This window comes from Esox lucius, chromosome 21 (assembly GCF_011004845.1).
Source record: "Esox lucius isolate fEsoLuc1 chromosome 21, fEsoLuc1.pri, whole genome shotgun sequence".
In the NCBI taxonomy this organism is placed as follows: Eukaryota; Metazoa; Chordata; class Actinopteri; order Esociformes; family Esocidae; genus Esox; species Esox lucius.
Window position 1 is genome coordinate 21,358,563 of NC_047589.1, and position 27,987 is coordinate 21,386,549.

Consider the following 27,987-nt stretch of genomic DNA (forward strand, 5'->3'; position numbering starts at 1 on the left):
AGTCTGTAATTTTTATCATAGGTACTCTTCAACTGTGTGAGACGGAATCTAAAACAAAAATTGTATGATTTTTAAGTAATTAATTAGCATTTTATTGCATGACATAAGTATTTGATCACCTACCAACCAGTAAGAAGTCCGGCTCTCACAGACCTGTTAGTTTTTCTTTAAGAAGCCCTCCTGTTCTCCACTCATTACCTGTATTAACTGCACCTGTTTGAACTCATTACCTGTATAAATGACACCTGTCCACACACTCTATCAAACAGACTCCAACCTCTCCACAATGGCCAAGACCAGAGAGCTGTGTAAGGACATCAGGGATAAAATTGTAGACCTGCACAAGGCTGGGATAGGCTACAGGACAATAGGCAAGCAGCTTGGTGAGAAGGCAACAACTGTTGGCGCAATTATTAGAAAATGGAAGAAGTTCAAGATGACGGTTAATCTCCCTCGGTCTGGGGCTCCATGCATGATCTCACCTTGTGGGGCATCAATGATCATGAGGAAGGTAAGGGATCAGCCCAGAACTACACAGCAGGACCTGGTCAATGACCTGAAGAGAGCTGGGACCACAGTCTCAAAGAAAACCATTAGTAACACACTACGCCGTAATGGATTAAGTGCTATTAGTTCCTCCTTACAATTTACATTAAAACTGAAGATATTCTGAATTTACATAATCAGAAATTGCTAGAAAATAATGTGTAGTTTCTGTAATACTGTCTAGCTTAGGGTAGAATAGGATGTTAAAAATAACAAGACAACATGCACTGCCCCTTGGGCCAATCAGTGTAATTTTATTAAATGACAAGATGCATTATTCAACAAGCCTAGACAAAACTGGTCAAGTGGTGTCTGAGAATTTCCTTCACCATGTGTGACAAATTTGACCACTTGAGAAGATGAGAAAATTGTGCATGTGATAGAGCCTGTGTGGTTGATATAAATAGTATTGTTAAGTAACGAAAAAGTGGGTATTGCGCATCAACGAAGAGACATCAGGGGTGCTCAACAGGAGAGTGCTCCGACTTTTCTTTCTATTATTGTAAAGTCTTTACAGTGTTTGTATTATATTGTTACAATATTAATGTACAAACCCACCCAATGTCAGACTTGAGCAGGACAGATACTAAGACTAGTCTAATATTCAATTGCATTGCTTTAAAGTACACAATCAGTTTTATTAAATTAATTGGCTGGCTAAATATTTCAACTCTGTACGTTCCCAAGTACGGTTCCATTCCTTTCCCAAACTACTAGTGCAAACACGTGGAATGGTCTTGAAAATAGGGCATGTGAATATTACAGAGACCTATCCACAGTCCCCTCCCCCTTTTTCATGGTGTGGAACAGTGGCCTAGCTGTTCCTGTCACTTAACTTGCTGTCTTGTTTACTGCATTGTTCCTCTCCCTCTGTCCTTGAGTACAAGAATAACCCAGTGACAATACTGCTGACGGTCTTTCTCTGTTTGCGGTGCACAGCTTGTGAAGTACAATGAGACGTGTGAACAAATGAAACCCACCACCTGCCTGATTGTCAAGGTCATGGAGAGAGAACCTTTGTCTGGAGCATTCACTACACGGGAAGCAACTATAAGCAGTGGAGTAGGGTTATAGGTGCTGATATTGAATGAAGGCTTTTAAATCCGACTGTCAGTCAGGATCATTTACATCCTTATGACAATTACAACCATCAGAATAGTGCACCATCTGCTGGCGGGTAACAGTGGGCTAAAGATGAGACCTATCTTTCGAAGTATTTATGGCCTTAGCCTGATCATTTAGTAGAATGAGAGTAATAATTTAGTTTAATGTTAGATTATAGCCGAGACAACGTGAGCATTTGACAGCTGATTGGCTTGGTGTATTGAGAGAAGAGGAGAGGGCCTACCACAGAAGCCTGAGGGACACCAGCCGTGAGAGTCCACGGAGCAGTTCTGCCAGGTCGGATGCAATCTGAGACACCTGACTTTGAGAGGGTGGGAGAGTATGATCTGATGGTTCACAGTGTCAAGTGCAGCAGGTTAGTAGGAGGATGAGAACAGAGGAGGGACAATCCCAGTTCAGTAACCCCTTTTAAAGCCTGACTGGTTAGGGTCGAGATTGTTCTGCGAAAGATGAAGGAAGAGTTACAGTTAGTTTCAGGGCCTCAAATGTTATTGGACAAATTAACACAATCATAAATACAATGTTCATTTTCAATCCTTTGCAGGCAATGACTGCTTGAAGTCTGGAAAGCATGGACATCACCAAACCTTTGGGTTTCCTCCTTTACTGAAACTGCTGAGCACCTTGCCATCTTGTATTTATGTCATCCCATGTGGTGAACAACTTTGTAGCTTATTCCATTAGTTTTTATAATTTTCACTCATTGTGGTGGTTTCCCGTGCACCTTAATCCATCTGCAGATATTCACTATTTCATATGTGTTAACGAACTGACCTCGGGCTTATTCCATTGTGCATGTTGTTGTTTACAACCTCATCATTGTACAATTGTAATTGAGATTTCGTTGTTTTACCTGATTAAATAAGGGTGAAAGGATGATACGAGAGTTGAAATGACAGTTTTAATCATGTATTGGATGGGCATTCTCATGGAGATTGTATTTCTGATATCTAGTGTAGAGGTACATTTAGCCAGGCAGTGTTCTTACTGCTTTGTTTTTTGTAAAGATACCAACCACTTGGCACATTGGGCCTAGTCAAAAGTTTGTTATTTCTATGAAAAATGCAAAGATCTGCCCTTGACAAAGGCACTTTACCCTCGCTGCAGTACCTGCTTACCCTGGCCTTAACCCCACTCTCTTATCCCAGGGACATGCTAAAATAAATCAACGTACATTTCACACTACACACAAAAAGGTTCCATCGTAGCATTAGAGGCTTGGATTAGCCTATCATACTGTCATCTACTAACCGCAGGGGTCATTCCTGGGTCATGGTCGGACCATTTGTAGAGTGTGTTGGAAATATTATTCAAAACAGTCTTATTCTGTCATCTGCGTTATCTAGTTTGTCCATCTATCAGCCTCGTGTTAGATGTAAAGCCAACCACTGTCTCATTGTCCCACTACTTATCAATAGTAAAGCGCTCATCAATGTACATGTGGCTACCAGTCATGTTATACAGAAGAAAAAAAAGATACCATCCTAAAGGTCATGTTATACCAGAACCTGGAGCTGTCACCCTCTGACCACATGGCCTTCTTCATGTATCAACGCACAGACAAAAACTACAACAACCCTTGGTTTACATAACATTTTATTTTCAGTGACTTCAGGTTGGAGAGCTATTAACATAGTTACATTGCTGTTAATACTTAATAGATCACATTAAGCAATCAGCCTGGTCTAACATCATATTACAATTGTCAAGTTATCTATAGTTATTATCATCATCAATAATGTCACATTATTTCTAGGTTGAGTGTAAAGAAATGACCAAAGAACGACAAAGGGGGGAGTTTCTTTTCTTCTCCCTCTTCTATCCTTCCTCATTTCTCATTTCCCTGCTTTCAAGTCTCCTTCAGTCTCTGTGTGCCAACACCTCTGCTCAACACAAGGTTCTGGAGCAGATCCAAAACCCTTTGAAAAATGTCAAGCCCTCAAAACAGCTAGAACTTTATATATTTGAAATTAGAAACACAAAATCCTGGCAGGACGGTTCCAGGTATGCAAGTCAACATTGCCACCAAACAGGATTTTCTCTATGACTGTGAGTGTCTGGAGTCTCAAATGCAAATATCTTCACCTTGCAGTCTGATTGGCTGGGTGGAATTGACAGCCCCTGTACTGTCACTCAGATCATTCAGATCAGTGCTGAGTGGGTGGATCAGGGGATGGAGCAGCTAGTGGTTTCTGGACAGGGCCATCACTTAACAGTACCAACTTTTCAGGGCATTGCAGGTCATGGTTTGTATTTGGCATAGAACAGTTGAATATATTACGGGCTGCCCATTTTCTATCTCTACCCAAGGTCTTTAACTCTGAATGTGTAGGCACTCCTACCATCTCATTTAATGTCTTTAGTGGAGCTTGGACTAAAGCAGGTTCCAGGTCTGAGAGCCAAGACCATTAAGACCATCATCCTATCATCCTAAGATTAAGGAACTACAGTAAATTCTAATTAAATTGTCTCTATTAACCAACAGATTTCTCTTTTTACCAACCAAGGACTTTTGGGTTTGTGGAGGGCTGACCGTTACTATTTATTTAATGCAAGTTCACAAAGTTCCCTAAACTACCCTCAAGTACAATATTATTCTTAAAAAATCTTGAATTGAACTATGTAATTTCCCCCAGTTACTTTAAGAGCAATAAACAAAAGTGCTCTCTCATCTTGGCTTAAGCTTGCATGCAGCTTTTTGAGGCCCTTTTCAATTGAGCTGACATCCGCAGCATTTACCATGAATGGTAATCCCCGCTAACATTGCCTTTAATAGCCACAATGCCTATAACCAGTTTCGGATTCAATCCAGGCGTTTTATGCAGTACAAAATATCCTCTCAGCCTCCAGCTCTGCGTAACACAACGCCCACTGTTTTTATGAACTCAGCATTCATTAAATTAAATAAACTATGTTTACGATATTTACAGGACAGGATCCAATCCACAGCATACCTGACTGCCTCTGTGAGCTGTGATCTCTGACGGGGGGGGCGTTCTGGTGCACTGGGTGCCAGCAGTGTGGAAACGATCACTGCGTGTAATCTCAGCATTCTGGAGCATTCTCCCTGCTGTTAACTCTCCAGGATCACACACTCACTTCAATGGCAGAATTTCATTTAAAGACAGATGTCGTCTCGTACACTCCTGTGTTAGGACTGACTGGAAAACGTTAGGAAGGGTAGAGGGTGTTGTTACGTCAGCCAAGTCCTCCGCACAAACTGGCTCTGTGTAAACATCTGGGGCAGCCGGTTGACCCTCTTCTTCCTCCCTGTCTTCCTTTCGGTGGCACGGACCCGATGACACTCCGGGCTGGCGTTATGACTGGTGTGGGAGGGGCTACTGCGGGCTAAGTCTCTGGGCTGGCGTGATGATTGGTGTGGGAGGGGCTACTGCGGGCTAAGTCTCTGGGCTGGCGTTATGATTGGAGTGGGAGGGGCTACTGCGGGCTAAGTCTCTGGGTTGGGGGTGGCCAGCAGGGGCACGTTGTCCCTCCTCCTCCGGCCCAGCGGGGGGCGCCGGTAGAGCTCGCCGTCAGCCAGTGTCTGGGGAAGGGGTTTCCTCTTACTCTCGGGCAGTAGCAGGATGGAGAGCACAGCCAGCAGGGCTAGAGACGAATACACCACGTGATGCAGGAAGTAGCCGTAGTGGTTGCGCAGGTCCATCAGCGGAGAGGTGAGACGACCCACACAGCCCAGGGCCAACACCGTGCCCACGCCGCTGCCCCTTGATCAGTGGGAAAGGTCAAAGGTCAGTGAAATCCAACAGACAACAGGACATCCGAGAAAGATAATATGTGGATCCAGTCAAAAATGGACAGCCATTAACATTTCTATAATTAGCCTGGCTATAGCAGCCCACGTAACTCAACAACCAAGAGCAGGCAGTTGGTCTGTCGGTGCTAATGTCAACCAGAATAGTGTAACGTCATTCTGTTCTAAATATATGTCTAAGACAAGGATCAAGGCCAGATAGAGTAGACTCATGGGATGGCCTATGAGTCCCTCACCTGATGACGGTGGGCATGATCTCTGCAGTGAAGAGGATACAGAGAGAGGCAGCCGCCTGGGAGGAGAAGAGCCCCATCACTGAAAACACAGTGATGGCCGCCTCACTCAGATCTGAGAGAGAGAGTGAAAAAGAGTTAACTTGGCACTGAACTCCCCAGAGTCGTGACTGGCTGGTGATTACAGCTGACACTGAGACACTGCACTGACCTGCCGGCTACTTTAATGTCCTACATCAACAGACTTAACACCCTGCACCCACGAGATGGCACCATATAACCAGGGTGTATACATATAACAAATGTCTATCAAGCAAATGATCTAGTCATAGTAACATCATGGCATGTACTGCTATGAACTATTCCAAATGAGGAGACATTGACCCTGAACCAATGATGTAGGGTTATCTATGTTAAAGGGGATGTAAACATTGCTGCTAGCCTGTGACAGGCTTATTCTGCTGCTCTATGATTTAGCCTAGATTGAGTCGTCTGATTCTAGACCTGTGGTCAAAGCAAACATCGTCTCTGTTTTGGTACAAATACAGAGGGACGGGCCTAGAGCAGTGTTTCTTAATCTCGGTCCTCGGGTCCCAAAGGGGTGCACGTTTTTGTTTTTCCCCTAGCACTCACACACCTGATTCAAATGTTGCCCTACCACCTACAAACCTGATTGATGTAATCAACCTATCATCAGGTCTTTAGTTTGAATCAGGTGTGTGAGTGCTTGGGGAAAAACAAAAACGTGCACCCCTTTGGGTCCCCAGGACCAGGATTAAGAAACACTAACCTAGAGCAATGCAACTATTCTGAAATTCAGATAAAGTTATAGACACAAGAACTTTCCATCCAAGATGTCAACATTCTAGTTTCAAACATGTTGTGAGGTTACACAGTGTTGGTTTACATTTGCTTTGTTTCCAAACAAAAAAAAGCTTCAGTTTTGGGTTAACATGGCAGTCTGACTATGCTTATTAGCTCAAAGCTTTGTTATTTTTTCTCAAAAAGGGAAAGAGCAACTAAGGATTACAGCCTTAAGAGCAACTTCTACCTTGAGCACAGACTTACACTCCATCAGGCCGAGAAGAATCAGAGATGCCAGCCCTGTCATTGTCATTGAGAGGAGCAGAATACCACGGCGACCACACCTGTCCACAGTTGTCCATAACAACAGCCAGGCCCCTCCTCCCGCACAGACAGAGAGCAGGTAGGTCCAATAGAAGCGGGGGGCAGTGCCTCTGACATCACCACGGAATGAGCTGTAACAGTGACTAATGCCATGGGAAATGAACCTGAGAAAGGTAAAAAATCATGGCCCGTTTGTAGCAACAGCTATATGAATCTCATGGGTGCCTAGTCCCTACCATAAAAATATAGACCATATAGCAGTGGCTTTTATCTAAGTAACAATAACTTAGTCATGCATGCACTGTACCAGGATAATGCTGATATTATAGTTGGCTGACTATGTCAGTTAATGTGTGGTGTACATATTCTACTTGAAAACAGGGACTGGTGTAGTTACTGAATACGTAGTCACATGGAGTTACACAATGTAGTTAAACTTTCAATTAACTACTGTAGTAGAACCACTACTAATGCCATGCAGGCAAGCATTTAAAAAGAACAACTGAATGGGTTTTTTGTTGCTCATTATGGAAGTTCTGATTTCCCTGTAGAAGTGGTTCAAAGTGGTAGTAATTGATGTTCATCTGCGGTATAGGTCACCATAACAAGTAGGTATTGCTTTCTTGAAACAGACAGAAATGTAACTATAACTATGCTCAAGTGAATAATGTTTTGTAACATATGTTTTGTGTAAACAAAGGTTGAGCTTCTGAGCAAGTTTCTCAAGGTCTGTGGGATTGGATAGAAGGTAGACTATAGTCAGTCAACGCAGCTATTAGTTTCGTTTGGGGGCCAATGGTCATTGTACCAACTTAAACCCAGCCATCACATACATCATGAGACAGATTCAAGTCAACTAAACCCAGCCATCACATACATCATGAGACAGATTCAAGTCAACTAAACCCAGCCATCGCATACATCATGAGACAGATTCAAGTCAACTTAAACCCAGCCATCACATACATCATGAGACAGATTCAAGTCAACTAAACCCAGCCATCACATACATCGTCAGACAGATTCAAGTCAACTAAAACCCAGCCATCACATACATCATGAGACAGATCCAAGTCAACTAAAACCCAGCCATCACATAGATCGTGAGACAGATTCAAGTCAACTAAAACCCAGCCATCACATACATCATGAGACAGATTCAAGTCAACTAAAACCCAGCCATCGCATACATCATGAGACAGATTCAAGTCAACTAAACCCAGCCATCACATACATCATGAGACAGATTCAAGTCAACTAAAACCCAGCCATCACATACATCATGAGACAGATTCAAGTCAACTAAAACCCAGCCATCACATACATCATGAGACAGATTCAAGTCAACTAAAACCCAGCCATCGCATACATCATGAGACAGATTCAAGTCAACTAAAACCCAGCCATCGCATACATCATGAGACAGATTCAAGTCAACTAAACCCAGCCATCACATACATCATGAGACAGATCCAAGTCAACTAAAACCCAGCCAAGTCTTACAAAACTGAGTTTTGGTTGAGACTGACTTCATCACCAAAATGTCCTTACTTACACTATATAGTCAGTTTTGACATGTTCTGTTTCTGACTGTTTAAAAAAATCTATGTAATTTTTTGAATACAGTTACCCTTAACAGTGTAGGAAAATGTGAGGTCTAACTTTAAAAGGCACTATTAGACGACTTACGAGGTAAAGCCAAGTACACATATGTTCTTCCAGATGTTCCTGCTGTGTACAAGCTCCGGGATAGACAGGTGAGGGCGTGTAGAGGGGGGCGGCTCTGAATCCAACTCTGCAATAACGACAGTGGCGTCAAAACAAATGGAAGCATCGGCAGTGACCTTTTTACAAAGACATTGGAAAACCTACTCAACAAACGGTGTGTTACTGTAAAAGCAAAATGTATTGTAAAAAAAAATCCACACCTGTGAAGCTCTCGTCATCTCTCTCTCTATCTCTCCTTTCACTGAAGGAGTTAAGATCAGCTGATCTCTCTGACAGAAGAAGCCAGCGAGGAGACTCAGGAAATACCCCAGGAATACTAAAACAAAGAAAAAAAACAATATAATGTATATTATATATTTTCTAGTGTTTATACTACTTCCTACCCCCCCCCCCACACACACACACACACAAAACACACACACAAACACACACACAGACACAGACACAAACTAGGCAATGTTCCAATTTCATTTGCTCTGTTAAATTTGCAGAAAAGGTAATGCGGTTTACAAAATCTTGGAGGGACACTGCACCCTGAAGAAACATTTATTGCCCTGAGGTGATGAATCAGACGGACTTAAACAAATTCAATCATGTTGCTCTCAACAATTTCTGTTTGCATTTAGGTCTTTCATTAAATGACTCCCTTATTCCCTTTGGCATAGGCTGCTATTCCCTGGCCACGGAACACACAGACTCACCCATAGGTGAGGAACAGAGAGAGCGGTACAGCCCCAGCTCCAAGTAACCCTCTCCAGGACTGGCAGCCCAGAGCAACAGCCAACAACAGCAGCTCCCCAGCAAATGTAGTTAGTCCGGCAAGCATGGTGACCAGCAGACGTAGTGAGGGGTCGCAGAGTTCAAGACCTGCCGATCAAACGCACACGCCAAACGCGGATAAACTACAAAAACGTGGGCCTTGGTGTGTACATAATGAAGTGTAAATACTAAAAACAGTAAATACCAGAAACAATGTTGTGTCACACTACAAACGATCAGCAGTGTTCATATCAGTAGTGACGTCACTCAGTTAACAGGTCTTAGCGTACAACGGCGTCTTTATTTCAAGACTACTCACGTGTGATGTAAAGAGTGAGGTAGACACCGGCACTAGCAACCGCTAGGCAAAAGCGCATGACAATGAAGATGGGGGGGGAAGGAGAGACGCACACGAGCACGCCGAATACCACCGAAAGAGTCAGGGAGGTGAGCAGTGTCTTTAGCCTGCCCAGTCTGAGGTTAAAAGAGAGAGACAGGATCAAACGTGGCGTTTAAACCCTCTAGACATTGACACTAGGAGCAAAAACAAAGTTAATAGTTCAGGATTATGGAGTCCAGGATTACTCTAGTAAAGAACCAGGGTGATTTTTTTTTAATCATTTTTTTTCTCATAATGACCATGTGAATACATGGTTATTTGAGATACCTATTGTGTATTCCCAAACTTTGGACAGATTAAAAAAGTGATTCAACCATTTTCATTCAGCCATGTTGTTGTTCCATGTTCGAGTCTGTGAATTTGTAGCCAAAGGCCAGAGATGGTTCATTCAATCATCTTAATTAACTGAATCTTGTTTGATAATTTATTTGGTGTCATCTAATGTTAAATCCTCAACAAGTTTCCTTCTCCCAGCATAAAAACTTTTTTCCACAGACTTTCTCATCTCGTCTTACCTGTCAGCAGCAAAACCCAGTCCCAGACATCCTGTCAAAACGCCCAGTATGAAGCACACCTCCTCGACTGGGACCAGCCAGTATTGACCACACACCAAATCCCACTGGAGAGGATAGGTATGAGGAGGAAGCAACGGAAGATAAAAGAAAAGGAAGACAGGGTATATTACGGTATATTATGGTGGAATATAAAATGCAAAGTAATGGTAGGGTATGTTATGGTATGCTATGGTACAGTATATTATGGTAGAATATATCATGGAATGTTATGGCAGGGTATATTATGGTATGTTATGTTAGGGTACGTTAAGGGGATGTGATGTGCCTAAGAAAGCCTCTTGGCCATGGTATACTGGCCATATGCCAACATAGTTGTGTTGTTTTCCATACCACAGCTTTTAGCGAATCAGCATTCAGGGCTCGGACAACCCATTTTCTAATATGGTAGGGTATGATATGGTATATTGCCATGGTGTAGGTTCTGTTACGGTGTGGTATGTAATGGTAAATGATGCCCAATACTTCCATCTGTAGGACAACGTTTCAGGTAATACAGAGACTGTGATTTAAACCAAACTACAGTAAATTGAAATATGATCTTTATCATTTCTGTTCAGGGATTAAAAAAACTATTATCATCCAGCTGTTGGTCATTGTTTCAGATCAAAGACAAGAAGAATTTAAACCAAATGAAATAATTTTTTTATGTGATTTCAATCATTACTGTTCAGTGTTTGTAATTAGTTACTTTGTTATTATATGTAAAGTGCTCGTTGAATGCAATTTCTACTGTTGAAAGCTGGTTATAATGATCTACAGAGATGACATTGTTTCTGGGCCCTGTCACGAAGCAGCTGCTAACAATGCCTTATGTCATTGGCCTATGAAGGGACACATGAAAGCCTGTCAATTACTCTCCCTCATCCTATCTCTGGTCAGGATAGCAGCACTCAATAGTAACATCACCAATGAGGGCATAGCCGACATTCAGTATGATGTGTTTGGGACAAAAGAAAAAATGCCAAACCTGCAGCCAAACAAGTTCACCAACTTCCCAAATTGCTTTTAAACGTGACACGAAAGCATTAGAAAATATTTGCGCCTAAACCTGTTCTTTTCCTTTTTTCCTTCTCATACTAAAATGTCAAGGTACAATAAAGCCTAGCTGTCAACCCTGGATTTTCCACTATAAAATGGTGACAAGCAACATAATAAAAGATACTTAAAGGTGGGTATTGGTCAGGGTTTTTCTGGTTTCCGTGAATGATTCCTGATACAGCATAGTGGGGCAAGAGGATTGTGAGTGGATTGTGACTCATGGTAACATGCAGAAACCTAGCACTGAATCAAGCTTTGTTTGTCTGAACAGAGTGACTGATATACTTGCAGGTTGATGTGTTTAAGCACATGCAGGGAAATGCTGTAGTAGTCTATCTCTCCTGTGAGACTGTGACCCGTGTATGCTGAGCTGACCACAGAGGCCCACGGGCCTACAGCACAGCTTACAGAAGCACTGGGTGTGCCCCGCACCAAAATAAAAGACAACTAGAGAGTCCAAATTGAGCCAAATGAGAACTTAAGACTGCCATAGGGTGTGGTGGACAACAGTCATTCTGCTATACGGTACTGTAGAACAAGTATACAACAAAAGGACGAAAGAATTTGATTCACACTCTGCTAGTGAAAAATACTTCCTTACAGTGTCATAACTATGACAAACTTCTTCAAAGCTGTGTTAATGGCGAAAGTATTTTTCCACTCATGTTTTTCACCATGTAAGGGTAGAACAACTCCACCGCTCATCGGTACGATAATGTGTCGTCATTATAGAGTAATAATGTGTTCTTATTAAAGAACAGTCTTTTATAAAAGCAAGCAAACAACGAGGCTGACGGTTGTCCTTCACGTACCTCAGTAACAATGTTATTCCTCAATCCTTCTGTGACATTGTAGTCCCAGCCAGCTTCACAGTTCTCCACCCCAGACTGGGTGCCGTTGATAAATTGCTTGCACTGAGAGAGTCCCCCCGCGTCCCCCACCCTGTCCCCCTTTTCCCAAGGCAGGGAGGCGTTGAGGACCTGCGGGGCAGGCAAGGGTCCCGGGAGCCGGCAGTGGTGGGGCGAGGCCAGGGTAAGTAGGGGGTCCGAGGAGAGAAGGAAGGCCAGGAAGAAATTGGGAAGGATGGAGAGACAGATGAGCATTCTCTGCTTCTTCCGCCCCAGGGCAAGGACCATCACCTCCCCCGTGGGAGGCAGGGAAGGGGGAGGCGGGAGGGAGGAGGAGGGAGCAGGAGACGTGGGAGAGGAGGGGAGGGAGGGAGGCGGAGGCGGACAGGGGGAAGGGGAAGGGAGTGGGGACTCCGGTGACGTCATGAGTGAGGGGAAGAAAGGTTGTGGTCACTCCTCAGACAGGGTGGGAAATGTAGGAAATATCTGTGGGGAAAAATACGTATACTCACACTCTTGGATCAACCAAGGCTCCTAAATAGATTATAAGCTTCAGTGAACATGCTTGTTAGGGGGATCTGTTTTTATTTGAGACTTGAACAGACATTTTTTTATACCTTATTTGCATAGTTTTAAAGCCTGGAAAATTATATCTCCAAATTAATCTTGTAATAGAGAAAGCAATTCCAACTACATAAAATTATATTTATTCGATTAGTGTATATGTTCAATCTATTACTGGATATAACAGACACAAAGTTTAGCATTACTGCAGGTCCAAGGAGTATATAGTATGTTCCAGATCAATCCTGTCACCCTGGATCAAGAAATGATCTAGGATTACACAATCTCAGCCATAAGTGCACATGGTCTATAATGTTGACGTTCTTACTACAAGGCCAGGAAGTACTGCTTCAAGAATTCCAGTTACATAAGATACTTTTTTTAGGCACGCAAAAGTACTGCAACGAAGGAAAATAGCCAACGTACATTTTTAAAGCAGAACACAAACCACCTTAAATAAAATAATTCGTGACATTAGCCACATTAATAAATGACAAGCCTACATGTATGGTAGTGTAATATTCAGTCACTCGCACAAACGCACGCATACACCTGCGCTGGGAAGAAAGCAACACACATTATTCTGTTAATGATACAATATTGTTGTCTGTCGGCGCGTGTGAAATTGGGACAGAAACAAGAAAATGACTTACCTCTCTGCGTATTAGTACAGTAGTCTGATTTAATAATAAATAGCGTGCGTTAACGACTGCACAATGTCACTTTGAAACGTCCGTTTTGGTCAAGCCAAAACATTGCCGTGGATAAAGAGAACAGTGTTCCAAATTTAGTGGATTTTCACCGCATTCCCTTTACTCTTCCTATGCGTCTTCTTTCTCTCGGCTTTGTCTGTTATTCCATCCTCCTGTGACATATACTAGGGTACTGTCCCGGGGTAGTCTTTTATGAAGAACTAGAAACTGTCAAAGAACGCAGAGCTTAACATAGGCTACAGTACTGGAACCTACTTTAGGAAGCAAAAGGTTGATGCTACCGTCCCTGATTTCTAGTGTTGTTACTCGACCCAAGTTTTTGTCCGCCGACATGAAACAAAGTAATTAAATAATAAATCATTATTTTTCCGACATCATCTTAAAGGGGACGAGTCACAGCAATAGTCGAACGATCTTCTCGGACAAAGAGGCGCCGGAAAACTGCATTGGAAGAAACGAGCACCAGACTCGTGAGAAGTCGGGTAAAATCGTTAAGGAGACGTCATCTCTTTCACTGCTTGCACATTGAGCCATCTGCCGCATGGTGGGGCCATAAATCATCGATTTTTCTCAAGCTTGAAATAGCGCGCGTTGCTATTTTTATTTGAATGGAGAGCAGCCATCACATTTTTGCCTATATACACAATGTAGCTGATTAAAGCGTTATTCCCTCAAAAAACTGTAAAACAGCTGCAGCTCATGCAGAATGCTGCTGGTAGAATGTTAACCAAGACCAAGAGAACAGAGCACAACATTCTGGTTCTTAAATCTTTGCACTGGCTTCCAGTCAGTTACAGAATATATTTTAAAGTGGTGCTTTTAGTTTAAAAATCCCTGAATGGTTTAGGCCCCAATTACATTTCGGATATGTTTGAACAATATAAACCCAGCAGGGTTCTTAGATCCATGAACACAGGTCAGCTAGTAGAACCCAGAGTCCAAATTAAACATGGTCAAGCTGCATTTAGCAGTTATGCTGCACACAACAGGAATAAACTACCAGAAGATCTTAGACATGCCCCAAACGTATACATTTTTAAATCCAGGTTAAAAACACTTATCTTTTCATGAACACTTTTCTTTTCAAACACTTAAACTTAACCACACTATAACCACACTATAAAAGCCACACTATAAAAGCCACACTATAAAAAAAGCCTTACAGCTTTTATAGCTTCCAATGTTTTCTATTTTCTTATATGTGTTTTATTATTATGATATTGTTTTGATGTTTTCATTTGAGTATTTGTTTTTATGCTATTGTATTTTAATATTTTTTCTTTTTCTTTGTAAAGCACATTGAATTGCTTCTACGTATGAATTGTGCTATATAAATAAACTTGCTTGCTATTTTTTGGCAGACTGAAGCTCAGACGTCACATCAAACTTATATTTTTATCAATATCGATCAATTTATTCTAAAAATAAATTGAAGGCCCTATAAATAAATCAAATTGAATTGGATATCATACAAAAAATGTGGAGAGTCAAAGATATGCAAAAATAAAAATGAAGTCAAGATGTGGTAATACAGGCCACCAGCAGATGGAACAATGCATCTCATGACATTGTCAAATGAAAATTAAAACTCCTGGGTTTGATCTTTTTTGGAACAGATATTAAATGCCTTTATAAAATGTAAGAAAAAATCTGTTAATTAAAAAGAACAAGTTGAAACAATAATTAAAAACAATAGGCCAACCTGTACACTCTGTCATTTGATTCCAATGACAGAGTGACCGACAATGAGATGTTCATGACAGTTCTAACCCTACATGGATACATGGTGTTTCTTTACAATTCCATTATTTACAAACAAAAGTAAAACAATGTAATGTCCAGTATTATATGCGAATCCTTGCACTTGAAATGTCAACATAATTTGTAGGTCATCATCGGCAGCATCTATCGTTCAGTCTGTGAAATACCCACCAGAGTGGAAATATTGCCCTAGAAAGCTGTGCAATGGGGCTTCCCAGGTGCCACAACAGTCTAAGATGCTCTGACCACCACAGTCGAGGTTCAAGCCTGGATGGTACTACTAGCTGTCAAGTGAATAGGAAGCCCTGTTCTAATTGGCTAGCATTGCCCTGGGGTAGTCATTGTAAGCAGGGATTCCCTCATTTAGTCTCGGATAAATGTATACAGTCCTGTGCAACTGTATACTGTCCCTTCTGACGGGAAGACCTCAGGCTGTGAGGACCGGCAGCGACAGCTCTCCCTGGTGACCCTCTTGGTTGTGGCTGCAGCCTCCTGCTTGACCCCCCTGTTCACCACGTACGGCGTGGCTCTGCGCGACACCCGCACCGGCATCATGTGGGGTGGAGCTATTCAAACCGTCGTTGTGGCCCCGGGACAACAACCCCTACCTGAATGTCAGCGGAACAAACTAGAAGAATTTGGACTTCTGGATTCAGAGTAGGGAGCCCACCCCAATTCACACCAACAGGAGGGAGAGTCCGACGTTTCTCTGCACTGGGGGCCTACAGATCCACGCTCTGCCTCTGATTCACTGCTGCAGTGGGGGTTTGAATGCCACCTACTAAAACGCTTTTCTATTTTTCACCAAAAATGCCCAAAAATACATATCTTTAAAATTCCAAAGCCTTAACTTTGCCAAGGACTCCTCAAAGACCAGAAAATGGCAGCAGTTTTGTCAAAAGGGTGCAACGTAGACTCCCTGGGTTCTCTCCAAACACTGGACCTTTCAGAGGAACCCACACCGGCCTGGCACGGGAACTGCTCCACACATGACCACAATCTAAATGAAGGCTGTTGCGATATACCGGTATTCACGATAATCGTGATGTTTAGAGAATACAATATTGGTATCATGTTATCAAATATGCATTTGATAATATCGTATTCACAAGGTGAAAATTATGTTGTATTTTTCCAAAAAACCACCTTGGTTTTTCAAAAGCTTATTCTGGTCACCTACAGACAAATTATATGTGTGGTGAAACTACAAGTCTGGACTTTTGTTCATCAGTTGATCTGGTTGTCTTTTCACTGTCCATTAAGTGCGATCGTTCTTTTTGTATGCTTTCATATTTAAAAGTTGTATAGTTATGGTTAAAATAATTAATTTGCACAAAAAGAACAAAACACACAATAAACAAAGTTTAAGATGATTTTACAGATTTTTGTCTTCAGATTTTCTATAGATATCATTACAATATCGTTATCCTGAATTATTTTAGCGACGACAATTGTATAGTGAAAATCTAATATCATGACAAACCTAATCTAAATGAATGCCTGATGAAAGCCTGAAGTATTACCAAGGACCTTTCACACCCTATTGGGTTCATTGTGTTACCTACTGTTGGTCACACAGGGGCTGTATTGAAGCGTAAAGTGTTCAACTAAAAGGCTTGAAAACAGACTGCTGAACACTTGATCTGGTCCAACTGCCTTCTCTGACTCTGTTCAACTGAACAGACACTCACGCAATGTGGTCACCCACACGTAAACAGGCAGGCAGACAGACAGACAGACAAGAAACACACTGTGTATATTTTAATGTAAATGCCGTGTCTGTATTCTTACTTCTGAGATTACTGTTGTATTCTTATCTTTACAGTATTGGGGAGCATGAACCTTCACATTAGAATTGCCTTGTGTGGTTGGTCTTGTGTATTGAGTGTTTAATATATGACCAATAAACGATAGACTACTGAAAACCAGAAAATTGGTTTGTTTGGGACGCTGCAGTTTGGTGCCCCTAACCTTTCCCCATACAGATTTTGCCTCCATTTGTCCACCATTCTTTCAAATGAAATCACGACAGAACTTTACACATTAATGCTTGTGTCATTTCTCAGAATTGATTAGACACGCACATTTTGAATGGTTACCATTTCAGGCTAATATGTACTGTCTAATAGCCTGAGGAAGTCATTGCCTAGTAGATGTACCTTTTTAATAAGATTAATATTATTTTAACACATACCCACATCACATTGTTGACATCCTAAATAATATTTCTGGCCAAATCATAAATCATAGTTATTTCAAACAGACGGTTTAAAAAATGACTTCATTCATGACAATATCCTCTTGAAGAGGATATGCTTAGCAAGTCAATGTTTTTGAGAAAGGTGAGCTAGCAATGTAATTGCATGAATATATTTAATGACTGATATACTCACACATCATTCTGTTGTTGCCTAATGCCCACACTATTCCTACACAAAGAAGCTTCTTTGTTTTACGTAATTATAAGAGTTCAGAAGGAAACTAAATGTTCAGATTTTGCATAGATAGCTAAACACTATTCCTTTACACTATTTCAAAAACATTAGATTTTTATATTATGACAATAATTGCTTGGAAATCTTTTTTCTGTTGCAAAATACCCGCTCCTTTTATTGTGTGGTTGGGGGTTTATATATCTTTTTCTATCATACTTGCAGTTGAGTAACTTGGGATGAGATGAAATACTGTCTTTCCTCATTCTGTGGGGACATTGCAGTCCTGGGACCACAGATTGCCCCACAGAGACATTGAGGGTAATTTCAACACACATTAGCTCTCACAGCCATTGCATGTACCAGAATCAGTAAACAGTTGTACATTGTCTTAAACACTAGATATCTATGCATATATGCTGTGATACTTTATCTAAGATGTTTGGCGAACTATTGTCAGGCCCCTTGCTTCCTATCTATCCCTCCCTTGACTGCAATCGCTGCCACAGGAAAGCTCTCTGCAGATACCATCTGTTTTGGTCTCTGTCCCATGCCGTGTTGAAATCCTACCCATCCCACAAGGGCCAGCCTTGCTTACTACCCATAAAACCCCTTTGTCATTGTGTCTGTTTTTAACGGCCTTGTGAGCTAAGTGAAGGGGGGCATCACTGAGTCTCTTTGCGGGCCTATATAAAATACTACTCTGAATAAGCCTATAGGTGCAATATAATTACTTGAAGTATGGCCACATTTGATTATTTATATTGTTATCATTAATGTATTTTTTAACTGTTATTACTATTATTATTAGTGTGATGTGTTGTGTTTTCAGGTGAAAGGAAATATTGTTTGATTAATTCATGAATTGGCATTTCTAGATGTTCAATGGTCTATTCAACTTGTATTAACTGAATATGGAAAGTCTGTCATGCAATTTTAAAGCATTTCATTGTGAGTACACTCTCCCCTTTGAACTTTGCCTTTAAATTTAGTTGAATCGGAACTTCTGCAATACACATTTAATGTGGCCCTTACTGTAGTTTTCTGTATAAAAAGACTTCTTTTTACCTCTTTTTGAATCTTTCATCTTTAACTCTTAGTCAGAAGACACACTATTAAACATGTTGATTAAAAATGTAGTTGTGCTATGCCAAAGTAATGAATGCACAGTTACTTTTGCTTAATATTTTCCTAGAAATAAGAATATAACAACAAGTTGTTCCTGGTAAGGGCATTACTTTACAGTAATTCCAACAAAACTGTCTGTCAACTGTCTTATTCCAATTAATGTTCTTGAAACCATGAAAAGTGTTGGGTAACCAGATTGAGCAATCATTCTTGTCATGTCATTTCCAAGGACAGATAGCATAGGTAGATAGTGTGCTGAAATCTGTGTCATGTCTAACTAAAGGTAAAAAGCTTTAGTAAATTATTGGAACTATATTTCATTCACAAACTGTTTTGCCTTTTAATGGTGTGTTATGCCAACATTTGGAATAATCCCAAACTGAATAACATCTTTCATATTTTTTTTTTTTAGGAATTCACAATTTTCAACAATGTGACAGACAAAACATACTTTGATATAAAAAAAAAAACATTCACACTGATCATTACATTGCTCTCTATGTCACTCCTCAACATACTCAACAGCCCTCCTCCCTGGCCGCAGTCTCACCCCTGGGCCGTAGGTGGCGCTGCGACAGGATGTTTTTGAGAGTGTCCAGTTCCTGCGTCAGTTGCCCAATGAGAACCTGCAGCCGATAGTTCTCCTCCTGCAGTTGCAGAGCCCTTTGCTGGGTGAGCTGTATGCGCCGCCTGGCCTTGTCTCGGCTCTTCCTCACGGCAATGTTGTTCCTTTCCCTCCGCAGTCGATACTCCATGCTGTCCTTGGTCAATCCCCTCTTCAGCGGGTGATTTCGCAGGGGCCCAGGAGGATGTGGTAGTAGGAAGGAAGAAAAGTCCTGTAGGGAAACGGGGCAGGTATAGGGGGTTGGGACAGTGGAAATCGTTCCAATTAGGGAACAGAATGCGGATGCAAAAAGCACAGTCATTAAACTGCAAACTGAAAGACCGTTCTCAAGAAAACAGAACGAGCACTGAGTCTACTTACTGGCTGCAGCATGTGGCTCTGTTGGCCTGCAATCTCAGAGGAAGATGGGTTGATACAAGGCGCGTAGGACAGATATGACAATCCCATCATCTGCTCTGCCATTCTGTTACCGCCAGTCCTGACCAATCCCTGCGCGTCCAAAGACTGACTGTATGGAATCCCCTCCATCTGAGGAATCTGATTGGTTAAGGGCACCGGGGTGTCTGGGCTCAGCGCCAGGGTTGTAGTAGCGTGGGTGAGAGTGTGACTGAAGGTTGTGAATGGGGCAGAAGCAGTGGGGCTGTACTCTTGAATCACAGAAGACTGAGATCCAGACATCTGTTGGGATTCAGACACATTTTAGAGTTGTCTTCTGATACAATAATAACTGCGTCAATTAAAGGTTCATGCCCGGGTTTTTGTCCACTCACTGTTCAAGCAGTGTGGTTGAGACAAAATGTGTCCCCACAAATTGTGGAATATGTTTAGTTTGTGCAAATATGTGCCCCATATTCTTAACATTTAAAAATGTAAATTGTCAAGGCTAACCGAGGTATGATAGTGATTCTACATTATACACTTATAAACATCATAGTACACATCCAGACCAAAATGGAAGATAAAAAAAAGAATAACAGTTATTCGCAGAAGTCCACTGCATCTTTAAAAAACGCCATAACTACTTTTAGGCCTGTTGTAATGTTTCACAATGCTATAAAAAGCCAAATGCAAATATATTTTAAGAACTAACATTTGGTAAACGTGTCTTTCCTTCCCTGATACAACAATTTTTCCACGTAGTACATGGTTAATTAATATGTATGTATGTTTCTTCAATGTGTGTGATGAGAGGAGTGAGAAAGCAGGACCCTGAATGGCAGGTCATCCAAAAAGTTATACAAGTAAACAGCCAGTACGTTGCAATAATCCTTGCTGAAATATTTACATAAAGTATTTATTTTTTGTATGTATTTTCTATAGATAAAAGTTTACTCAATTTTATGACAGATTTTTCCTTGTTACCATCATTTTTTTCAAATGTTCACAAGAATATTGATTAAGTATATATATTTATTGGCTTTGTATATTGTCTTACCTCTTTTTCCGTTTTATTGTACTCCCTTCTGTGAGTTCCTTATGCTCATAAATGCTGTTAAGACAGGTACTCATCAGATCACACCATCAACTTCCCCTATCTATCACCACCTCTCTCTCACTCTATTTTCCTTCTCCAACTCTCTCACTCTTATGGTAGCATTTGCCCTGGGTGCATGTGTTTCTGAGCACATGTCAGTCACATTACCCAATAGTTTTCATATTCTTATCTAACAGTTTCTTGTCTTAAACTTTTTTTGTGTCACAACCTGCTTTACATATAATTAAATGTGTGGTGATGTGTGGCTGTACATAGATAGGTTTTTTGGAATATAATGGGATATTTCATGCTGTGCTATGGTCAGTAGCTATATACATTATTTGAATAAAATGACTAGAAAATGCCTCATGTTCTTGGTATTCCTCAGCTGTTTCATCCATAGATATACATACTACACAAATGCTCTCTTCATTATAAGCAAAACATTTTTGGTTTATTAAATTTTTTCGACATGAACATTGTGCATTATTCACAACTGTTTGGATTTCATGAGACATTGAATGGTCATGCATGATACTGTACGAAACTGTTTTTAGCGTTTCCGTAACTGTCCTTTCAGATGTTCCGTACCTGCAACTTTCATTTAAAATGGCGGCTTCCTATACTGAAAGCGTGAGTAAAGCTGAATGCTTTGAGTTTTATGTCTTACAGCTATATATTTGATATTTATTAAAACATGTTAATGTTATTAACTTTCTGACATATGAATTGATTGATAAAAGCAGCAATTTTCGAGTCACGTCACATAGGGTTCGTCAGTTAGACGTTGACTTGCTAGCTAATTAGCTTAGCTAGATTTAAAACCTGAATCCTAGTAGCCAAGTCTTTAATATCGGATACGGTTGCTTGGGATTAGTAATTTGTGACGTATTACTCATTGATTTGCTATGTCTTTCAGGATCTAATTGACAGTGATGGACCCAGTGCTGTGCGGTTACTAAACTGTCTCACTGAACAGGTTGGTTAAAGTGTGATTTAACACTTGCTTATTAGTTACAGTATTTGTGTTCTGTAGTTTTTTGTGTTCTGGTTATAAGCAAGTTTATTACCTGACAGCTAAAATAGTATTGCTTAACATTCCTAACGATTAATAGTTAGGAAATATTATTAGTTCCTGAAAAAATAAGCAGCTGCTCAGATGGTCTTTACTCATTCATCCTACTTAGGTGGCTTCAGTTACTAGCCATGTTCGTGAGTTGCTAAAGAAGGTCAAAGATGGAACATTCCAAACGTCAAAGGTAAGATCGTTTTTGATATCGTTTTTTGGGGTAGAACCAATATTTTAACCAGTTTCCCAATGTTGAAGCAGATGTAGGCAAGTGAATGTTATAATTGTGACATGTCATGCTGTTATAAACTTTATTGAATGTGTATTCAAACAGGTGTCATTATGTACCCCTAAAATGTTTGTTTTTTATGTTTAGGGTTTGTCCTTCCTTGACCTGCGATATCAGTTGCTGCTGTTTTACCTGCAAGATGTCACTCACCTGATCAGTGTTAAATCAGATGGTGGTAGTTTGAAAGACAATGGTGCCCTCCACCGACTGGTCACAGTTAGAACAGTAAGACGCCCTAATTGCTGGTCACTATATGTTGTACCACTCAGTTTGTGACCATTCATCATCTCAAATGATTTACCGTCAACCTCTTCGTCTTGAATTCATGGATGCTACCTTAGACCTAGGCATTGTTTTTATATTTTTGCCAATTGTGATGCTGTAATTTAAAGGTTCTAGAGAAGATGCGCCCTTTGGACCAGAAACTAAGATATCAGATTGATAAATTGGTGCGCACAGCAGTGACTGGGAGCTTAGGTGAGATGTGATACTGATAATTTTATTTGAATGAAAAAGTGTTTGTCCTGGTCAGAATGCATCTGATATCCATTCCTATAAAATATTTTCCTTTATTTTGTAGGGGAAAATGACCCGTTGCAGTTCCGTCCCAATCCGGATAACCTTGTTAGCAAAGTAAGCAATTCTAATCTCTCCGTCTTTGTAAAATAATGGTATCCGTATTGATTATTTTGTTTCATTGTTCCTTATCATAGAGTTAAGTCTAGCTGCTTCTGAATGTCTGCACCTAAGGTTCTTTTTTGTATTACATAGCTAAGTGAATCGGAAGAATCAGAAGATGATGGTGAAGAGAAGGTTAAGGTCACTGAGAAAAAAGGGACATCTAGTGGCAAGAAATATGTACCCCCAAAGATTGCTCCAATGCACTATGGTAATATCAGATATAGTTTATGTAGAGAGCCCCTCTTAAAGGGGAACATAAAACAAATCTTCATATGTCTATGATGAATGAACTTACAAAACCTGTGGTGTACAAAACTCATCTTTCCTTGCCCCTTACAGAGGGAGACATAACTGAGGCAGACAAGAAAAAGGAGCTGGCTGACAAGCAGAAACGTGCTGCCCTCCGCAGCTCAGTGATCCAGGAGCTCCGCCAGCAGTACAGCGACGCTCCCGAGGAGATCCGTGAGCACAGGGACTTCAAGACCGCTAGACAGAGCCGAGAGGACCTGCACAGGTCTGTGGTGTCATCAACAGTTACTCCCAGAATGCACAATAACCACCTACGTACTGCACATGTCTGAGCATGTTTGTTTGTTTTCCTCCCTTCAGGAAAAACTTTGAGGAGTCAATGATGGTGCGTCTGGCTGTTCCTCGCAGTGAGCGAAGTGCTAAGAAGAGAGGCATGCTGGGAATGTCTGGTCAGCTGCGTGGCATTACACGGTTCAGTGACATAACCGCTTTAACGGGCGGAGAAGGACAAGTGAGTTGGAGATGTTGCATTTACATGCCAGTATAAGTTATGACATTTTGCAGAAGCAAGAACTCATGTTTTATGCAAAAATACTGGTGTCCAGACGACACGTGCAACTTGGTTGCAGAACATAGGGATTTCTGATGAACAACAAGCGCAGATTTACTTTTTGGATTACAGTTGTATTTTAAGGCTTATGTTATGATTAATGTTTGTATCACCTATATAATAATCCAACCATTTAAGCTGCTGCTTCCAAAATAAGTATTCTGGATAGATCAGAAACAAGTATTATCTTAGCAGCAGTTCCAAACAAGAAATTACACTTAGTGTCTGTGCCCAATTGATTTACATTGTATTTAAAACATGTAGGCATCCTTGCCTGATGTAATGAATGTATCTTTCCCTATATCAAGGACATGGATAACCCTAGGCCCAAGAAAAAGAGAAAACAACTAAAGAAGACAACCAAAAGAAAAGGTGTCTTTTTATTTTATTATTTTCAGTGCATCAGGGAACTTCTCTGATTTATGATGAATTGTACATTTGATTTAAATTAATCACATTTTCAAAGTTTGACCATTTCAGTTGAGTGCATTTGATTAGCATTTTTTTGGGGTTAATCAACACTGTTCTTTACCTACAGCGTTCAAGAAACACAGATAAGCAAGATTGGAATCCAAACACGAAAAGGAGAACATTTTTGAGGGGGCCAAATAAGGATTATTTGGGCATGATTATTTTCACTCATTAATGCAAACTGACTCAATATTAGATTCCCAATATCCAATGGAATGCAGAAGATTTTTCTGATACCAGAAGGGATTTCTTTTTCAAATATGTATAATAATATGGGGGAAAGAACATTTTAACCATAATGAATTCACTCTTGCTCTAATTAAAGTTTTGTTGAAATATTAAATTGACTGTTGAAGTCCGTATTGGCCAACAACCATTTTGTGGCTTAATAGCTTGTTAACTTGTTCAAGTTGTCAAAGAAGTTGCAATAACTGTAGTAGTTTTTTGTCCACAGCAATGTTTTGGCTTGACCAAAACGGACGTTTCAAAGTGACATTGTGCAGTCTTTAACCCAGAGTATTTATTAAACTACCGCTCAATAGTTTGGGGTCACTTAGAAATGTTCCTGTTTTCCATGAAAACAATTGTGAAATGAGTTTGAATAGAAAATAGTAATTTACGTTTTTAGTTGAAATAAGTGTTCAACTTTGCTTTTGTCAAAGTATCCTCTATTTGTAATATTTACAGCCTTGCAGACCCTGGGCATTCTAGTTGTCAATTTGTCGAGGTAATCTGAAGAGATTTCACCCCATGCTTCCCGAAGCACCTCTCAGAAGTTGGATTGGCTTGAGTGACATTTACAGTGGATATAAAGTCTACAAACCACTGTTACAATGCCTGGTTTTTGTGATGTCAAATAATTAGACAAAGCTAAATCGTGTCAGAAGTTAAACCAGTCCTGTGGTCTCATGAATCCACATTTTTTATTCATTTTGGGAATCATGGAAGCCTCCTGGCTAAAGAAGAGGGACCATCCGGCTTGTTATCGGTGCAGTTAAAAATCCAGTATCCGTGATGGCATGGGGGTGCATTAGCACATATGGGATGGGTGAGAAGCTCGGTCACCCGGGAGGAGTAGAGCCGCTGCTCCTCCACATCGAGAGGGGGAAGGTGTTCCAGTCCCGTCCCACCGGGAGGAGACCCCGGGGAAGACCTAGGACACGCTGGAGGGACTATGTCTCCCGGCTGGCCTGGGAACGCCTCGGTGTCCCCCCGGAAGAGCTAGAGGAAGTGTCTGGGGAGAGGGAGGTCTGGGCATCCCTGCTTAGACTGCTGCCCCCGCGACCCGGCCCCGGATGAAGCGGAAGAAGATGGGGGGGGGTGGGTGGGGGGACTTGCACATCTGTGAAGGCACCATTAATGCTGAACAATATGGATATAAAAAGACACCCCTGTTCAAATGCCAGGTTTTTGTGATGTAAAAGAATGAGACAAAGATAAATCGTGTCAGAACTTTTTCCACTTTTGTGGGTTTAGAACTTATTACAAATTTAGTAAATATGTTGATCGATACGGGATAAAAAAAATTCAAGTGTCCCCATTGACACCTGGTCAGGGAGGTTCAGGACAACTGAGATTTTGGGGACTATAACTATTTAAGGAGGAGTCAGTTATTTGTTTTCTAATGGTGATGATCTTTTCATCAAAGTACTTCATGTATTCATTACAGTTAAAGTGAAGACCCACTTCATTTGTTGAGCGTTGCTTTTTAGTTAACTTTGCAACTGTATCGAAGAGAAGGTTTGTATTGTTTTTGTTCACAATCAGGTTGAAGAAATAAGCTGATTTGTGTTGGAGGAGTAAAAAGTTTCAGTAAAACTTCAAAAGAATGAAAACCAATGATGAGTTTAAAAGGTACATTTATAGTTACTCTAATAAATATGAGCAACACCCCCTCCTTTTCAGGATGCACATATGATCACCAGCATAGCAGGAGGAGAGGCCTCATTTAGGGCAATACATTCACCATGCGTTAGTCAATCAATCAATCAATAACATCAAGTTTATGATCAGAGATTCATTCATTTACTGCAACTGCCTTTGGAGCAAGGGATCTAACATTTAGGAGACCCATTTTGAAATGCGAGGTGATAGTAATTTTTACTTCCCCCCTCAATGATTTCAGTCTGTTTTTCAATTGTTCACGTTATAGGTCACATTAAAGGTGGAAAAAGTTCTGACATGATTTCTTTACATCACAAGAACCTGGAATTTTAACTGGGGTGTGTAGACTTTTTATATCCACTGTACGTACCATACAGTCAAGCTGCTCCCACAATAGCTCAATAGGGTTAAGATCCGGTGATTGCTAGCCACACCATTATAGAGAAAATAGCAGCTGTTTCTTTCCTAAATAGTTCTTGCACAGTTTGGAGCTGTGCTTTGGGTCATTGTCTTGGAGGAAATCCGTTTAAACCAAGTGCCATCTGCAGGGCATGGTATTGCAAAATGCAATGATACTGTAGCCTTCCTTCTTCAAGATACATTTTCCCTGTACACATCCCCACTCTACCACCACCAAAGCACCCCCAGACCATCACATTGCCTCCACCATGCTAGACAGATGCACATCTTTTCATTTGGTCTGCATCTCTCAAATGTTCTTTGATCTGAGCAACTCAAACTTAGATTAATTTGTCCATAAATTTTTTCCAATCTTCCTGTCCATTGACTGTGGTCTTATGGCCATCTTTTTCATGGCCAGTCTGAGACATGGGTTTTCCCTTAACTCTGAAGGCTAGCATCCTAGAGTACATCTCTTCACTGGTGATGTTGAGACTGGTGTTTTGAGGGTATTATTTAATGAAGTTGCCAGTTGAGGTGTTTGTTTCTCTAAGTAGACAAATGTATTTGCCCTCTTGCTCAGTTGTGCACCAGGACCTCCCACTCCCTTTTCTATTCTGGTTTGAGCCAGTTTGCGCTGTTCTTTGACGGAAGTAGTAAAAAGTTGTACAAGAACTTAAGTTTCTTGTCAGTTTCTCGCATGGAATAGCCTTCATTTTTCAGAACAATAGGCCGACGAGTTAGTTTTGTTTCCGGACATTTTGAGCCTGTAATCAAACCCACAATTGCTGACGCTCCACTGAACTTCTCTAAACTGTTTTGTTTCTTTAATCAGCACCAGTTCAGCTGTGCCAACATAATTGGGTTTCTAATGATCAATTAGCCATACTCGACTGATTGTTGCTGATAATGGGCCTATGTATACCTATATAGACATTCCTGTAAAAATCTGCCATTTCCAGCTACAAAAGGCATTTACAACAATCTCTACACTGTATTACTGATCAATTGTTATTTTAACAAAATTGATTTTCTTTCAGAAACAAAGACATTTCTAAGTAACCCCAAACCTTTGAATGGCAGTGCAAGTGTCCATACATTTGTGGCAATAGCTTTTATCTAGTGCACCAAAATCAAGGTTGTAAAGACATTTGAAGGACAAAGCATGAAATAAATGTAAACTAATGTTAAAAGATGCACTCCAGCTTCACGTTAACCCCAATAAAACCCCAATTACAGATCTCTAACATGGGACGTTTCAGCTAGGACATTTAGGTGGATGATCACTGCAGGACTCCACAACAATAATTCTCCAAACTTTCTCAAAATAACCACTTTAAACTAATGTTTAAAAACTACAAATCAGTACTTTTTACACAATGTCTTTATTTATTTTTTTTATTTTTTTTCCTAATTACAGACTCATGGGTTAAAAATAAAAATAAAAAAAAGCAAAACATCTTTTGTTCAAACCCACTCCACCCCC

General features: G+C 40.7%; 3 protein-coding genes and 1 long non-coding RNA gene across 4 annotated transcripts; 2 read left to right on the top strand and 2 right to left on the bottom strand.

Annotated features, from left to right (window-relative positions):
- Nucleotides 1–3,250: 3,250 nt before the first annotated feature.
- slc22a17 (solute carrier family 22 member 17) lies at nucleotides 3,251–13,854 on the bottom strand. Its single transcript, XM_029116393.2, has 10 exons — nucleotides 13,370–13,854; nucleotides 12,117–12,638; nucleotides 10,207–10,310; nucleotides 9,611–9,765; nucleotides 9,234–9,399; nucleotides 8,733–8,848; nucleotides 8,494–8,599; nucleotides 6,745–6,968; nucleotides 5,680–5,791; nucleotides 3,251–5,396 (listed from the first exon to the last, which is right to left on the bottom strand). The coding sequence occupies exons 2-10, from the start codon at nucleotides 12,576–12,578 to the stop codon at nucleotides 5,120–5,122; spliced, it is 1,722 nt and encodes a 573-aa protein (XP_028972226.1). The 5' UTR covers nucleotides 12,579–12,638; nucleotides 13,370–13,854; the 3' UTR covers nucleotides 3,251–5,119.
- Nucleotides 8,788–9,279, top strand: LOC114829928. Its single transcript, XR_003777740.2, has 3 exons — nucleotides 8,788–8,876; nucleotides 9,024–9,091; nucleotides 9,198–9,279. It is a non-coding gene; the product is annotated as an uncharacterized LOC114829928 (long non-coding RNA).
- A 4,985-nt stretch (nucleotides 13,855–18,839) lies between the features above and the next one.
- cebp1 (CCAAT/enhancer binding protein (C/EBP) 1) lies at nucleotides 18,840–20,971 on the bottom strand. Its single transcript, XM_010885728.5, has 3 exons — nucleotides 20,811–20,971; nucleotides 19,736–20,053; nucleotides 18,840–19,586 (listed from the first exon to the last, which is right to left on the bottom strand). Exons 2-3 carry the CDS (start codon nucleotides 20,051–20,053, stop codon nucleotides 19,269–19,271), a joined length of 636 nt encoding a protein of 211 aa, XP_010884030.1. The 5' UTR covers nucleotides 20,811–20,971; the 3' UTR covers nucleotides 18,840–19,268.
- Nucleotides 20,972–21,129: 158 nt separating this feature from the next.
- On the top strand, nucleotides 21,130–24,561 carry ngdn (neuroguidin, EIF4E binding protein). The gene is made up of 12 exons (XM_010885729.2): nucleotides 21,130–21,169; nucleotides 21,430–21,482; nucleotides 21,769–21,828; nucleotides 22,037–22,108; nucleotides 22,295–22,432; nucleotides 22,600–22,684; nucleotides 22,788–22,840; nucleotides 22,979–23,096; nucleotides 23,228–23,402; nucleotides 23,498–23,648; nucleotides 24,056–24,119; nucleotides 24,286–24,561. Exons 1-12 carry the CDS (start codon nucleotides 21,145–21,147, stop codon nucleotides 24,303–24,305), a joined length of 1,014 nt encoding a protein of 337 aa, XP_010884031.1. The 5' UTR covers nucleotides 21,130–21,144; the 3' UTR covers nucleotides 24,306–24,561.
- Nucleotides 24,562–27,987: the final 3,426 nt, after the last annotated feature.

Bases quoted from the DNA above. Each gene is read 5' to 3' on its own strand.
- slc22a17 (XM_029116393.2), bottom strand. From the start codon at position 12,578: ATGACGTCACCGGAGTCCCCACTCCCTTCCCCTTCCCCCTGTCCGCCT. The intron at 10,311-12,116 runs GTACGTGAAGGA...TATCCTCTCCAG, and splicing joins GGAATAACATTGTTACTGAG to TGGGATTTGGTGTGTGGTCA. The intron at 9,766-10,206 runs GTAAGACGAGAT...TTTTAACCTCAG, and splicing joins CTGGGTTTTGCTGCTGACAG to ACTGGGCAGGCTAAAGACAC.
- cebp1 (XM_010885728.5), bottom strand. From the start codon at position 20,053: ATGTCTGGATCTCAGTCTTCTGTGATTCAAGAGTACAGCCCCACTGCT. The intron at 19,587-19,735 runs GTAAGTAGACTC...GTTTCCCTACAG, and splicing joins AGAGCCACATGCTGCAGCCA to GACTTTTCTTCCTTCCTACT.
- ngdn (XM_010885729.2), top strand. From the start codon at position 21,145: ATGGGATATTTCATGCTGTGCTATG. The intron at 23,097-23,227 runs GTAATATCAGAT...TGCCCCTTACAG, and splicing joins GATTGCTCCAATGCACTATG to AGGGAGACATAACTGAGGCA. The intron at 23,649-24,055 runs GTGAGTTGGAGA...CCCTATATCAAG, and splicing joins TAACGGGCGGAGAAGGACAA to GACATGGATAACCCTAGGCC.